The sequence below is a fragment of the Herpailurus yagouaroundi genome, unplaced genomic scaffold (assembly GCF_014898765.1).
Source record: "Herpailurus yagouaroundi ecotype Mexico unplaced genomic scaffold, PumYag 163, whole genome shotgun sequence".
Lineage (NCBI taxonomy): Eukaryota > Metazoa > Chordata > Mammalia > Carnivora > Felidae > Herpailurus > Herpailurus yagouaroundi.
In genome coordinates, this window is record NW_024412404.1 from 34,046,532 (window position 1) to 34,062,622 (window position 16,091).

At 42.2% G+C, this 16,091-nt stretch overlaps 1 protein-coding gene across 6 annotated transcripts in view; it reads right to left on the reverse strand.

Moving 5' to 3' along the window:
* Positions 1 to 16,091, reverse strand: part of MYOF (myoferlin) — a 153,246-nt gene that overhangs the window by 66,743 nt on the left and 70,412 nt on the right. For 4 of the 6 annotated variants that reach the window (XR_005793567.1, XM_040485883.1, XM_040485882.1 and 1 more), the window contains exons 17-19: positions 14,565 to 14,603; positions 10,536 to 10,660; positions 9,248 to 9,364 (exon numbers count right to left, since the gene is read on the reverse strand). Coding sequence is in view for 5 of the 6 variants with exons in the window: in XM_040485883.1 (XP_040341817.1) it covers positions 9,248 to 9,364; positions 10,536 to 10,660; positions 14,565 to 14,603 (281 nt within the window). In the remaining variant the exon portion in view is untranslated. The remainder of the gene's footprint in view (positions 1 to 9,247; positions 9,365 to 10,535; positions 10,661 to 14,564; positions 14,604 to 16,091) is intronic. The other 2 variants (XM_040485881.1, XM_040485884.1) reach the window with 1 other exon arrangement.

Here is a 16,091-nt window from a genome sequence, read left to right on the forward strand (position 1 = left end):
TCTAGACTCTGTTCCGGATCTCCATCGGTATCCAATCTCTGTAGACACTTGTCAAGCTTAGGGGTGAGAATACCAGTGGTTACACTTGGCTACATGCTTCACTAGAGGGTTCATGGAGACCCATGAGTGATAATACCCAAATTGTTTGACGAATTTCTCACTATGGCAAGTTTACTTTGAAAGCCCTTAGAGAAGGAACTCCCAGATCTGGAGTCCTTCAATTTGAGATTTGGGGGCCACATTGCTATCAAACTTTGGCATATGCTGAATCTTATTGTTGTTGGATTTGCTCTTTTGCATTCCCACCTTGCTACCAATTTGTGCAGCATAATCTACGTAGCAACGTAATGACACACTTCATCTTTAAGAAGCTAACAAAACTTGGGGCACCTGGGTGGCTCAGTCGGTTGAGCGTCAGACTTCAGCTCAGGTCATGATCTCATGGTCCGTGAGTTCGAGCCCCACGTTGGGCTCTGTGCTGACAGCTCAGAGCCTGGAACCTGTTTCAGATTCTGTGTCTCCCTCTCTCCGCCCCTTCCCCACTCATGCTCTGTCTCTCAAAAATGAATAAACATTAAAAAAAATTGTTTTTCAAAAGAAGCTAACAAAAATTACGTGATCCCAGTAGGATCGATTTCCTTTTCTTTTGTTATTCATCCATACCATGGCCTTTATTCTATTAAATGTATCACAATCATGGGCAGTTCTTCTGCCTTGTATGATGTAAGAATATGTTCTTTCATTCACAGAAGTGCTTGGACGACAGTATCAAAAATTTCTTTTTTCAAATTGCGGTGAAACACACATAACATAAAATTCTCCACATGAGCCATGTTTAAGTGTGCAGTTCGGTGGCCTTAGGGACGTTCACATTGGTGTGCTACCATCACCACCATCTATCCACAAAACTCTGCCCATCTTATAAAATTGAAATTCTGTACCCATTAAACCCCAACTCCCCATTCCCACCTCCTTTCTGTCTCTCTGAGTTTGGCTACTCTGGGTATCTCATGTAAGTCAAATCAAACAACATTTGTCCTTTTGCGACTGGCTTATTTCACTTAGTTCAATGCCCTCAGTGTCTAACCATGTGGTAGCACGTGTCAGAGTTTCCTTCGTTTTTAAGACTGAAGAATTCTCCATTGTACTGTTGAAAGATAAACTGGGGCATGTTGAAAAGTTTTAAGATTTTATTTGAGCAAACATAGATTGGATTGGGCAGCGACAAAGCAGAAGCGGTTAAGAGTGCTCCACCTACAAGAGTTGAGGAAAGACTTTCAGAGAGCAAATGTGGAAGGAAGGCAAGGAAATTATTTGACTGGCGCTGGCTTAAGTGGTTGCATTATTTGGGAAAGTCTAGTTGGTTATTTGCGCTTCATTGTCCTTTGGTTTTGATTTCTTAACCTGGAAGCATTTACAGGCCTAAGTTCTGGTTTGCTCATGTAGGCTGCCCAGGCATTACGGCCACTTCTGTCTAATGGCATCCTTGTTTAATAAGTTTAGCAGTGTGTATATACCACATTGGTCTGTCCATTCATCTATCGAAGGATTGCTATCAATGGACGGCTTCTATCTTTTGGTTATTATGAATAATGCTGCTATACACATGGGTGTACAAATATCCACTTGAGTCCCCGCTTTCAATTCTCTTGGGTCTATACACAGCAGTGGATTTTGGAATCACATGGCAATTCTATTTTTAACTTCTTGAGGACTGTTTTAAGAACATCTGACAGGGACTGTAGTTTGTTGTCTTGAAGAACCACAGGACGTGCCACTATTACAAACTCTCTGTTTTGGTTAAAAGGATTTTTGACATGGTACACTGGAAACCCTCAATAGGATTTCATCAGAAATCCTTCTGAGTTTCAATCTTTCTTGAAAGTCTTTCCAAAACATTGGTTTGAAAACTTAGCTGCGTACTGAATCACCTGAAGGGCTTTGAAATATCCTTATAGCTGGGTGCCACATCCCAGAGACTGCCTAGCACTGTGAATTTAAAATTTTTCCTACTTACATTAGTCCACCGTCACTTTGGCAGAGAGGGGGTTGGAGACTTTTATCGCTTGTCAGGAGTCCCTTTAACTATCCACAACTAAGCCTCCTGAACTATCTATCCACGGTTCAAGAATGCTGTGGAAATTCTGGGTTTGGTTTAAATTGTGTGAAAATTAGAAAGCAGGAAGTTATTTGTATTAGTCAGAACTTCTATATACAGCATAACTTCTTTGTAAACCATCTGGGATGATCTAAGAGAGGGGAAGGAACAAAAATATGAGACATAATTTGGGGCCTAAGTCAGGGCCCCACCCCCCAAATGACCAGCATTTAAGCTGGTGCCATCTGCTTATACAGAGGGTGCAGAGGAGAGAAAGTGCATGGGGAGGCTGTGGAAGGGGTGGGGATGCCACTTCCGGCTGGGCTGGCTCTGCCTTGCACACCTCTACGTGGCCACGATTCCATTAGATCTCCCTGGGTTTTCCTGAGCATAGCTCGCAGTCACCTGCACCCTGGTAGCACCCTCACCCTGAAGAGTTTGAGCTCTAAGACAGTAATTTGGGTTTTGGCCATCACCACACCTCCCAACAGAGTGGCCCACTCTGTGAGCGAGTCGTTCAAGATGGAGCTACAAACTGGGTCGCTTCCCAGGTCCAAACTCCACAAGGGGCAGGGGATCTACATCTGCTCACCTGCCCCAGAGCCAGGCTCTGGACTGTGAAGCCTAGAATTCCGCCCTCCCCCCAGCCCTTTCTCACTTCCCCTGCGCCTCAGGGCTCAAAGAGGGGGAGAGAAGAAGGAACAAGCAACAAAGTTTAGAAAAGTCAGGAGCCTCAGCTTTTGTTCCCTGTGTTGCCTTTGGGCAAAACTGCTCCTAATGCGGAAAGTTACAGAATGTAAATTATAATCTACTGAACACTGACGGATGTTTCTTTGACTCTGTAGGGCCTTGGGGCTCTCTTTCCAATCATCAAAGACCGGTGTGTGTGGTAGATGCAGGTGGTATCAGAGTTTTAGGAGTAAATCTGGAGAAGGTGTGATTTTTGTCAAGCAGAATAGTGAAAAAGGGGTAACAAGTAACAGCTCTTAAAAGTTGCCGGGGGACCACCAGGCGTGGGACATTAAGGATCAGTGACAAGGAGACTGTGCCAAAGAAAACTGCCCGACTCGCCACCTTTGGTCTATTTACTAAAGGCGGCTGACAACTAGCGGAGCTGGTGGAAGAGTCTGAACGTGTTATTTCAAGCAATATTTGTTGAGCACTTACGTAGGCCAGACGAATGGGAGAACTCAAGGAGGTTCTAATTGAGCAGAAGACAGAATGCATGTTCATAAAATGGTCCCAAAATATGTTAGGTCACACACGAGAAGACTGGGAAGGAGTAGGGTGGAAGTGGTCTAGGAACAGATCCCAGATGGTGGAGACAAAACGATGGTGTCCTTTAGTGACTGGGCAGAGGTTCCAGAAGCCAGCAGGTGTCTGAATAGAAGTGGGATGCCACACTTCATCTTCTTCTACCTGCCTGATTCCTTAGGGAGGTGGCCACAGGTGGAACCCAGCTGCATCTCTTCAAGGGTCTCTCGACTGGAGCCAGTTCAGCTCTAAGGAGGTGGGGCAGCTCTACGGCGACTGAGTAGGAAAAATTCACTCTCCCTCCTGTGTTCCTCCTTTACTCTCACAGGACTACCACACTCCGAACACTTCTGATACCAGACGTGTAGCGGATTTTCCCACACCATGCAATTCTGCAACACCAGTTGGGTGTCCTACAGTTGAACTCAATTCTGACACTATCTACCCAGAGACAGAACGTCTCAGTCCCACAAGACTGCCCCATCCCCACTTCAGATCCCAGTCGAAAGTCCAGGTTCTGATCGATCGGGTATAAATTGGAGGCTCCCATGACTTCCTCCTCAGAGTTGATTAACTTGCTAGAGCAGCTCACAAAACTTGGGAAAGCAGTTTACTTACTGGTTACCAGTTTATTATAACAGGATATGATAAAGGCTACAGGGGGACATCCAGATGGAACTGCTGCATAGGACAAGGTATGTGGCAGGGACGCAGAGCCTCCACGTCCTCTCTGGGCACAGCACTCTCCCCAAACATGCATGTATCCACATCCCAGAAGCTCTCTGAATCCTGTATTTTGGGGATTCTTTTATGGAGGTTTCATCACATAAGTGTGATGGATCATTAACTCAATTTCTAGCCCCTCTCGGGAGAACAGGGGGTAAGGCAGAAAGTTCCAAGCTTCTAATCATGGCTTGCTCTTTCTCATGAGCAGCTTCAAAGTAGGAGCCCATAAGAGTCACCTCACTAGAACAAAAGACTCACCTACCATCCAGGAAGTCCCAAGAGATTTAGGAGCTCAGCGTCAGGAACCAGAGTCAAAGAGCAAATACTAGCACTATTATTTCACAGCAACCAAGTTGCCCTCTTGAACACGACCAGAAATTTCATTATTTGCGTATGACCTGGAACATGGGATCTTTGGAAATGGGAAAAGGGTCAGGATCATCTTCGAGGCCAATGGTTCCCGGTGGTTACACAAATCTGCTCATCTCACTCTCTTACCAGGCTCTTGGTTGCCTGCACTGTGGCTGTGTCTTCAGAATCTCAGCTCCTCTCCTGCTTTTTAATGTTACTGGGATTTTAGTTTATAGATTTCGTTTTTGCTTTCATTAAATTTATGACATAAGCCATTTTGCTATCTGGGTTTAATTATTTGGATCAAAGAAAAGTAACTTTGTTTTCTATTTCAGTTTATAAAAAGCTGTTCTTTTATACTGTTGACATATACTGTGGCGACTGTATACTGTTGGCTCTTTGTTTTTTGAGTTTCTTTTTGGTTTTATTTTTTACTAAATCTATGACACAGGCTTCTTTGCCTGTATGTGTTTAATTATTTGGAGTAAAATAGAAAAAAGAATTCAGTTTTGCATTCTAGCTACCATACTTTGTTGAGTCTCTTCCTACCCCTTCCCTCTCCCCCTCTCTATTACAAGTGCTTAAAATAAAAAGAAAGGCCATGAACTTAAATTCTGTTCTGGTGACAGCACAAAGTAAAGAGGCACTGTAATTGCTGAGAACCCATGGCCGCATGTCTGCCTAAACCCAAGTTGTAGCTGGACTCTTCAAGAGCCAATCTATAACAACTCAAGTTCAGAACCACCCATGCCATACCATGTGTCTCCATAGAGGCCTTTGGGGTTTTTTTGTAGCTATTTTCTTGCACGATCCTGGCAGTAAATGGCATGTAAGCTGCTCCACTTTCCCACCCACCCTCTCTTCTTTTTCCTTTTTCTTTTTTTTTTTTTTTAATTTTTTTTTTCAACATTTATTTATTTTGGGGACAGAGAGAGACAGAGCATGAACGGGGGAGGGGCAGAGAGAGAGGGAGACACAGAATCGGAGACAGGCTCCAGGCTCTGAGCCATCAGCCCAGAGCCCGACGCGGGGCTCGAACTCACGGACCGCGAGATCGTGACCTGGCTGAAGTCAGACGCTTAACCGACTGCGCCACCCAGGCGCCCCATCCTTTTTCTAAATTTGTTCTTAAGATGTGTTACGATTCCTCACCTTCAGAATTGATGGTGGTATGGGGTGGATAGAAAGACTCACACCAGGATCTTATTGACCGGGGGAATTTGTTTTGGCTCTGTGTCTCTTTAACAAGTAAACAACCAAAACAAAATGAGTATACATTACATGATCCCACAACATACACTTCTTATAGAGATTCGTCTTGATTTATGACCTCATCTGCAGAAGCAAGGTTGGAAAAGTCAGGATAAGTCCAGCACTCAAGGTCTTCAAGTGTCCCCTGTTGTTACTATGTTATGGTAGATTTATCATTTGCAAGGATTATGTTCCTGAGATCATAGCAAATCCCGAAAGTCAATAATGTCACAATATTCTATCATTACCCCCATGAAATGTAACAAAATAACTGAAAACTCTGGGGGACTGCTTCAGACCCTATGTAAGAGTTGTGCACCGGTGTCAGGAATAGAGAAGCACAGAGCCTCACTCTCATGGACATGCAGACTGGGTGATGGCTAGGTGCAGTGACCAGCACTCACACACCTGCTTTTCTGCACACCTGACTCAATTTCTCACCTCAGCAAAATCACTCCTCGCTACACATCAGAAACTCCGGGATAACTCAAGAGTGGTCAACACCTTTAATGCTAAATCCAAGAATGGCATTATGGCACCATTGGTGGCATGATATAAGTTGCAAATGGTATTATTTATGTGTCTGTATATCAGTGGGAATAGGTAGGATGACAAGGAGTAGAGTGATGGAGAGACGCTTGATAATTTCTTGAAGACTTATCTCCCAAGAGTTCTTAACATAATCTGGTCTTTATATCCACTTGTTTGATAGGCTGATTCAGGAAATAGAAGCAAGTGCCCTAGAATTTTTTTATTGGATACATTAATGTATAAAAACTGGGAAAACTATGACTTAAAATTTCTAAGCAGTTTCTGATTCTAGGAGTCGAGATATGAATTCACATTCAAGGCAGACCATTGCTTTGCTTAGGAAACTTCTTTGGACGGACCTTTAACTATAATACAAAACATACACCTACTGGGGTTCTTTCACCATTTAAATAACCTGACTTCAACTGTTCCATTTGGTCACGTGCACTGTTAAGTGTATATTTTAGCCAGAACTATGTTATAATCTGTGCTCGTAGAGGGGGGAGAATTGATCCTTTCCCTGTGAGAACTTGGACTGATGCCCTGTGGCTTGCCGGTGGTAGGTGTAAGGTTCCTTCTTGAGGCTGAGGGGTGGAGACAGAGGTAACCTGTGAAAGAATGTGTGGCCCAGTCTTCTCTTACAGGGAAAGACACAGGCGCTGGTTTGAAATCTGTGTGGCTCGTGAATAACTGGACTCCTAATGTTCCAAACATGCCAGGACCGAAAAATCCAGAATATACTGCTTTGGACTCTAACCTCCTAATATTGTCTTCCTGGGAGTCCATGAACAAGGCTACAATGGTCTGGGGGAGAAGGGAGAGTTTCCTCTAAAGGGAGTAGATATTTTCCTTGTCACTCATCCTGAAAGGGGCAAATCTCACAACAGGCAGACATGAAACTCCTAGAAAGGAGAAGGCCTTGTTTGGCTGGGAATTCATGCCCTTGACACGGACATTGAGGTGGCCATGTGTACAGGGTGGTGTTGGGAATAGGGGCAGGTGGGGAGCCGAGCCCTGCCACAGTAAGCAGGCCAGAGAGAGACAGGGAGGCCAACTGCAACAGACCCAGAAAGCTGGTCTGAGCCCAGAGCTTTGAGATTAGCCATTTCAAGTTACTCATTTCACGGTTTCCCTACTCTTACCTCTTACTGGAGGTAAAAGTTTTTCTAAAATTGCCGTTTGGTTTCTGACGTAATGTGGAGACATAAGAGAAGGGTCTATCCCATGCCTGGGACAGAGGGGAAGGTGAAGGAGACAGCTTCAAGAAGCTTGTTGGGTCAGGGGTGGAATCCAGCAAAGAGTGGCCCTGGGCAGAGAGCCATAAGTGAGCTGGATGCTCTGGCAAACAGCTCAGATTTCTGGAACACATAAGCATCAACCCGGGATTCTCAGAAATAGGTGGGGGAAGATGTGGTGTACACATACAAAATGGAATATTATTCAGTCACGAGAAAGAAGGAAATCCTGTCATTTGTGACAACATGGACAGACCTGGAGGGCATCATGCTAAGTGAGATAAGCCAGACCAAGAAAGACACTGTATGATATCACTTATATGTGGAATCTAAAAAAGTCAAACTGTGGGGCGCCTGGGTGGCTCAGTCGGTTAGGCGTCCGACTTCAGCTCAGGTCACGATCTCGCGGTCCGTGAGTTCGAGCCCCGCATCGGGCTCTGGGCTGATGGCTCAGAGCCTGGAGCCTGCTTCCTGCTTCCGATTCTGTGTCTCCCTCTCTCTCTGCCCCTCCCCCGTTCATGCTCTGTCTCTCTCTGTCCCAAAAAATAAATAAACGTTAAAAAAAATTTTTTTAAAAAGTCAAACTCATAAAGACAGAGAGTAGAAGGGCAGTTACCAGGGGTTGGGGAATTGGGAAGATGTTGGTCAAAGTGTACAAACTTGTAGTTAGAAGACAAATTCTGGAGATGTAATGCAGTGTGTAGTGATTATAGTCAACGATGCCATATTACAATGCCTCAAAGTTGCTGACAGACTAGATCTGGAGTGTTCTCACCACAAAAAAGAAATGATAATTATGTGACATGATGGCAGTGTTAGCTAACACTACAGTGGTAATCATATTGCAATATGTAAGTATACCAAATCAACACACCATGTACCTTAAACTTACACAGTGCTATGTGTTAATTTTTTAGAAGTCAAAAAATAAAAATATTAATCAACTAGCATATTTATTTTTAAAACTCATAATAACGGTATAGGATGTGCTGGAAATGATTCAGTGGGCAACAGAGACAGGGATAACTTAATATTGGGTTATCCATCACATATGTTAACAAATCTGTATTGCAGATGTCAATTAATTGACAAGGAAAAAAATGAGCATTTTACAGCTTAATGATAGTAATATTCTTCTTCTGGGATTTATTACCTTGAGTTAATAACACTGGCATTTGAATTTACTAGGAGAAAACTACATCTGTAGCTCTCTACCATATGGATCATGGGCGCTTAAATTGTGTCCATAGAGGAGAAAGAGCTGATTGGGAAAAAAAAAAGAAAGAAAAAAAGAAAGAAAGAAAGAAAGAACGAAAGAATGAAACAGTTGCGGAGGTGAATTTGGAAGACTTCTGTCTTCAAGGAGGAATTAATATAAACGTGCCCCCAGATGCTGGGAAGCTTGAGATATGCCTACTTCTGAAAGTGGAAATGATTAATGGTGGCACCAATGCCATTTGGGATGGCTCTTGTGGCCACTTCCCCAGGACCACACAACCCCAGTTAGCAAACAGGCCACTTGGTTCAGAGGTATCACTGCTCCTGCCAATTTTCAGTAAGGTATTAACATCACAAAAGATGAAGCAAGCCTCACTCACCATACAGCTGTTCTAGATAGATCAAGAGGGTGTTAAATAGATCCAGAGGTACTTGCTATGACTCAGCTCTCCAACTCTGCCACAGCTGATCCTGCAGTCCCTCGATGTCCCCACTTGCTCAGGCAGGCCAGTACTAGCCACCCACCGCCAATCCCCTAACACCCCCTTTTCCATACCAAGCATCATCCACACTCCAAAGTTACCTCCACAACCAGCAGGTCATCATTTGAAATGGGCTCAAGTTTTTTGTCTGGTGGTGTCTTTTCAAGAAAAGTGCTTAATTCAACCAAGATTCTGCCTCTGTAGGCAACTCCTTCTCCCTGAAAGGCAATAACACGAAATCATTCCTGCAGGCCTGAACAACAGCAAAAAGAACTGTCTCTCTAGTCAGGCTAATGCAGCTACAGTTTAGTGTTTCCTTCCTGTGGCCCTAACCTCCAAATTCAATCGGTCAACAACTCTCTCAGTTGGGTTCAGGTCTTTGGTAGCTGAAGGAAAAGTCAGTGACTTCAGGAAGGGATCCAAAGAGAGCTGGGGAGCCAGGGCTGAAAGGGATCTTAGCTATGACTAGGTCAGAGGCTTTCAAGCCATGCTCTGGATCCTGAAGAGGTTCCTGGAGGCTGGGGTGGGAGTGGAAGGGACTCAAAGTCTCCCTCACCCTACTTCAGTAGAGCAACTCTACGTAATCTGTGTCAACTTGGCTCCTTCCCTACTCTTCTCAGGAAGGGAAGGCTGCCATGTTGGCAACCAGGGCAAGTCTCGGAGCAGCCAGGAAATAAAAGAGGAAGATGTTTTGGGTGTAGCTAAGCATAAAGATGAAGAGCGGATACTCCTCTCTCCATATCTGGCAGTGCTGGCAACAGAATTTTCTGGAGAGGAAGGGAAGGCTTCCACTTTCAGAGCCAGTCCATTACCCCTGCTCCCTCAGGGGTTTATCTCTACCTCAGTCCCTTTCTTGGGCCTTCAGAACTGACTCAAAGACATTACTTTGGCTTCTAATATGCTGGAAAGAGCATTTCCCGTCTCTGGGCCTCCATATCCTCATCTATAAAATGAAGATGTTGGATTGGATCAGGGATAGCAGTTTCTTCAGGCATGTCACCTCCAATCATTTGGTAAATTCCTAGAACACAGTATCGAACAGGATTCTGAGGCAGCACATTTGCTTGTTAGGAAAGAGCCAGCATTGATCACTGACATCTGCCCTAAGTGCAGGACAGGGGGAATGGCCATGCTGTGCATTTGTAATTGCCAAATTAGATGGTCTCCAGGATCCTTTCCTAGCCTTGTATTCAAAGACTTGAGGAGTGTGAGACTTCTGTCCTTCAACACTTGATCAGTCACATGTCGGGTCTATCTGTGTGTGTGTGTGTGTGTGTGTGTGTGTGTGTGTAGAGATTCCCTAGATATGAGACTTAATTATAACCATTATAAGAAGGAATCACATTAATAAGTGTTCCATTAATAATAAATCTTAATTGAGACACTAACCTTGCCAGTATTTAGCTCATCATAGGGGTCTGGGAATCCTGTGTACTCTCTGGGGCTTCCGTAAAGGTTCAGGTAACAAGGTCCAAATGTTGGCACAAAGCCCACCTCTGTTTCTCCTGTATTTGCTGAGAGATAACATCATTATTAGATTTTAGGCTTTTACCAATTAATCTATTGAAATAAATATTAGTTATTAGTTAGCTGAGTGAGACTATTTTCCTCTAATTTGTGAGTTAGTTGTATTAATGCAAATTACAAGCACTTGTGAGACTTGCAGTATTTTCCTTTTCTTATTGCTACAAAACATTAAACAAAAAATTCAGGGGATAGTTCGGGTAAACTTATGTTGTTATTACAGAAAGATAATGCTATGCAAATGAAAGAATAATAAGGCGTTCGAGTTGATCTTCACATTTTTTGCAAGTTTATAATTGGCCTTGTATTAAATGTGTCATTGGTAATTGGGATAGTTTGGGGTAATTGGTAATTTGGGGAAGTCATTTAAATGATATATACCAGATGAACTGCATTTGTTCCCCCCAAATTCCACTTAGACTAAAATAGTTAGTACAAATATGGCAGATGCTATTAAAAATACGAGACATTAAAAATTTTTATATATAACAATGAACTGCCTGCCTTTGGTTAGGACCATATGATATTTATAAGCAACATAAAGTCCCCATTCAAACATTTTATCTCTGATGAGCATCCAATATGCTCCATATTTCTGCTACCTTGTCTTAGCCAAGACTGCTCCCCAGTGCAGTGAGGGGAACTGAGGGCAATGCAAGAAAAAAATGGAGTCAAAGGGAGACTGTGGGTGAAGATGGGGAAATGTCTCCAACCATCTGAATGGCTCCCATATGGAAGAAGGATGGATTTGTTTCCGAAAACACAGTAAGGGCCACTGATGGGTGCTACGAGGAGGTATTCTTTATTTCACTCAATATAAGGAAGATCTTTGTAGGAATTAGAGATGTCAAACAATGGGACAGATCACACTGGTGACAGAGGAAATGTTGAGGCTAGGGTTTTCAGGATTATCATCAAGACAAGTCCTCTATGAATGAGAAGTTAACCACATCACTCCTATGGCCCTTTCCAACTCTATGGTTATATGTAAGGGAGAAAGATAAATGTGGATTAGCAGTTGAGCAGAATGCCCATTAGTGAACAGTTGACCAGACCATATATAAATGTGCTCTTGCAATTTTTAAAAATTATTATTTGAGGTTCTTACACCATGTATAAATGCGCTTGGGCACTTTTGAGAAGAGGTAGGAACCATGCACACTGGCAGAGATTAATTAAAGTGCAATCTCCGTGAAGAATGCACGAGAAAAGAAACATTTAAATTAAGATTTAGGAAAGTAACAACTGACAGCCTAAGGGTGAGACTTGGTAATGCCCTGGGGTGCCATACTTCACACCTGTTTGGAAACTTCTTGTGAAACCCGAATGGGGACCAAGAATTTTTCCAACAGAGATTTCTCTGGATTGTGCTATCCTGTTACCAAATGATCAGGGTAAAAGGAATACTATATCTGGACATATGGATTGGTTTGGCTTTATCTAATCTGCCATATGGAACATGGACACAGTTGACTACTTGATTATTAATAAGCAGGGTTTTGATTGCTTTCCTTGTGCTAGAATATCCATTGTGAGGAACTACAGCAGAGGACTAAAGCAGAGATCCAAAGGGAGAAAAGGAAGTCACTTTCAGGAGTTGAATCACAGAATGTTCAAATAAGAATGGCCATTAAAACTCTTGCACCATAGTCATGCCACATTATGGATGGCCAAATTGAAGCCCATAGAAGTGACATGACTAGTCAAAGGTCCCTGAAGATGACAGATTGAGACCCAGATCTCGAGTTTCATAGTTCTACTACACCACCCATCCCTCTGGCCTAGCCCTACCTCACCCCCAGCCAGTTCCCATGGGTGACTTATTATGTTGTTTGTCATGAGTATTTGGTTTTCATTAAAGATTTCCAGGGATGCAATCATTGTCAATAACAATCTATTGCAAGTTACCGTGATATTAACAGCTTAATTCTTTTTGTCCAAGCAAATCTCTTTTCAGGTATTTTATACCCTTTGACTTGCTGGCTATGCATTAACATGGAGAACCTTCCTTCTCTGGGTTTATGCCTCAGCATGGTCTCCAGGGAAAGCCTATTCTCTCACAAGGTAAGTCTCTTCCTGCCTCCAAACTTTCCTCACCAAACTTTTCCTGCACAACTGTCACATCAAACTTCCAAAGACCTTCCTCAAAAGCCTATACTACATAAAACAAAAATTCTTTAGCCTGGCCATCAACCTTTTCCTCTGACCCGCTTTTCTTTCTTTCTCTTCTTTCTTTCTTTCTTTCTTTCTTTCTTTCTTTCTTTCTTTCTTTCTTTCTTCTTTTTTCTTTCTTTCTTTTGTTCTTTCTTTCATTCTTTCTTTTTAAAAAATTTTTTAAATGTTTACTTATTTTTGAGAGAGAGAGAATGCAAGCTGGGGAAGGGCAGAGAGAAGGGGAGACACAGAATCTGAAGAAGGCTCCAGGCTCTAAGCTGTCAGCACAGAGCCTGATGTGGGGCTCAAACTCAGGAACTGTGAAATCATGACCCAAGCCAAAGTCGGAGGCTTAACCAACTGAGCCACCCAGGCAGCCCTCTGACCTGCTTTTCAAACATTATTTTTCAGACTTCATTCACCTCTGTGAGGCTCCTTTGTATTCTGGATTTGTATAACGTATCACTTTATATTTTAATTTTTGAACCTTAAATAGCTGCCTATTTCTGTGACTACATTATAAATTCATTTGGTGAGTGGGGAAGGATTCAAATATATTTTATTTTGATTCCTTAAACACTGAGAACTGGTTCTACTATGGGGAACTACCACATAAATATTCTTGGATTGATTGGAAAAATGAATGAAGGAATGAAGAGTTACCAAATCTGCCAAGTTTGTTATAAACTTAAAGGACTACTTCAGGGGCGCTTGGGTAGCTCAGTAGGTTGAACGTCTGACTTCGGCTCAGGTCATGATCTCGCGGTCTGTGAGTTTGAGCCCCGCGTCGGGCTCTGTGCTGACAGTTCGGAGCCTGGAGCCTGCTTTGGATTCTGTGTCTCCCTCTCTCTCTGTCCCTCCCCCGCTCATGATCTCTCTCTCTCTCTCAGTCAAAAATAAATAAACATTAAAAAAAATTAAACTTAAAGGACTACTTTATATTCATATTAAGTCCGAGTATAAGATATTAAGATTGATTCTTAAAAACAAATATGAATGGGGCATTGTGCCAGTAACACAAAGGCAGACAATAATAATGCTTTGTATTCGCACAGAACTTCTGTTTGCAAAGGTTTCTCAGTGCAGTATCTCTTTTCCCTTCTCAACACAAGCCTGGGTAATTAGCACGGCAGGGATTATTGTGTTGACTTGAAAAATGACAAATTTCTGTAAGCCTCAAGTCCTCATCTATTTGGGAACAATAACATTAGGGGAGTTGTGATGGTCAAATGTGAGACCATTGAGCAAACTTGCAAAGAATGGCCAGTGCTGTGCAGATGAAAGAACGTGTTATGATCCCCCCTGTTTGAAAGATGAAGCCCTTCAATGTACAATCGTTCAGTGTCTTCCAACCTAGAGATCCACGTTCAAAGTGAGGGACAGTTACTCCATACATTTTGAACTGATCTCACGCCCCATATCTCTACCTACTGGACAAAAACAACAATAACAGACACAGTTATCTCTCACAGTTATTTACAATGGCACCCAACAGGATGGTATGCATCTAGGTGAAAACGTGAGATGGTAGCAAAGCCTGATTAGCACATCTGTTTTAATTTTAGCCATGCAGGACAACCATAGAGCACAAATACAAAAATTAAAATTATAGCAAAACTACTTTGGAGACAGCAAAATGTTAAAAAAAAAAAGGTTCTAAAGATAGTCAATTGATACATTCTTAATAAGACAATAGTAAATAGGAAAATCTAGAAGATAGCAAAATTACAAAGCATAAACCTGTATACGATGCAGCCCCAGATCCCGAAGATGATAAATCTATATAGTAAAAATACGACTGGTTAAACCACAAGAGAAACACGGGCATTATAAAAGAGACATTGAAAAAGTTAATCAAATCCAATGCTAGGTAAGTGGTTTAGCAACACCAGAAAAACACCAACTTCAGACCCAAGTGACATGACCCTTTTGTAATTTATACCAATCTCACCGGTTATATGCAAAATGGCTCAAACATTTGTGATAATTGGCAGAAGCGCCACACATTAAATAACTCAAATCCCTCTGGTCCCAAGGCAGCGAAGCATCTGAGAAGAGCTAGCTTCTCACCACCAAAGGAGGGCCTGGTGAAGTTACCAACATTTCATATTTTTAATAAAACGTGTACTTGTCTTATATCTGACTTAACTGGGACCAAGGCCAGAAAACCCAAGTTAATTTAGTCTGAGGCTGTGCAGGTCAGAGTTTGCAGTTCATGGTACATTATTTGTTTCTTTTGTGTGTGTATTGGGGGTGGGAGGCGGGGGATGCTTGCTGCCTCTTGTTATTTTGAGACCCATAACAGACAGTCTGCAGGGCTTTCAAGGAGAGAAGGCCTCAAAGACAAGGCTGAAAACTGCATGTAACAATTTCTGGTTTTAATTCTTCTGGATGTTACTGCTATATCACTAAGAAAAATGCTTATGCCAGTAAATTTTGAATAATTACCTCCAGGTAATTATTGAATGACTTCTTGCCAATGATAAATGGACATAACTCATTTTGACCCTCCCCACCTACATAGTTTTGATATGATTTTTTTAACTACTCTGTGGGTTACCATTATGATTTAATCTAGTCTTTATTTCTGGATTCCTCACTTGATAAGACAAGGCTACCACCATGCCTACCCTTCCTCCACTCGCCTTCCTCCTTCTGCTTCTAGTCTCTATCTTCCATACTTTTACATTGCAATGGGCAATAACATTTACATTCTGCTCAGAGCTTTGGCTATAGGCGTCAAAGAAAAAAAATCAAAAAACAATTAGTGCTAACAGTATAGCAGCCATATAAATACTGATCTCTGCAGAGGAAAGAGTCGTGATTACATTTCCTTTGTTACAGTTCCAGTTGTATGGTCCCCTCTGCCACTCAGCAGAGGGCATGCAGACAGGAGCTTTCTTAGTTTCTAGCATTTGCTTAAAATAACGGCCACATATGACTTTATATCTGAACTATATCTTCTTTGTTCAGTATTTTGTTTTTCTTGGAATTTCAAATTGCCTTTTTTTTTTCTTCTGGAGAGAGGAAATCTCTGTCTTCTTCACGATATCTCTAACATCTTCCAGGTTCTTATCCATGCTATACATTGCTTGGATTAATATATGTTTCAAAACCTATAAAGTTTCCTCTTAAACAAAATGAGGATGAGAGGAAGCTTGAGTTTCTCAAGACCATATTCTGTCTTGAATTCTCTCACATAATTTACTCAACTCAATATGTTGAATACATTAGTAATTACAAGCATTTTTGTTATTTTTGTTTTGG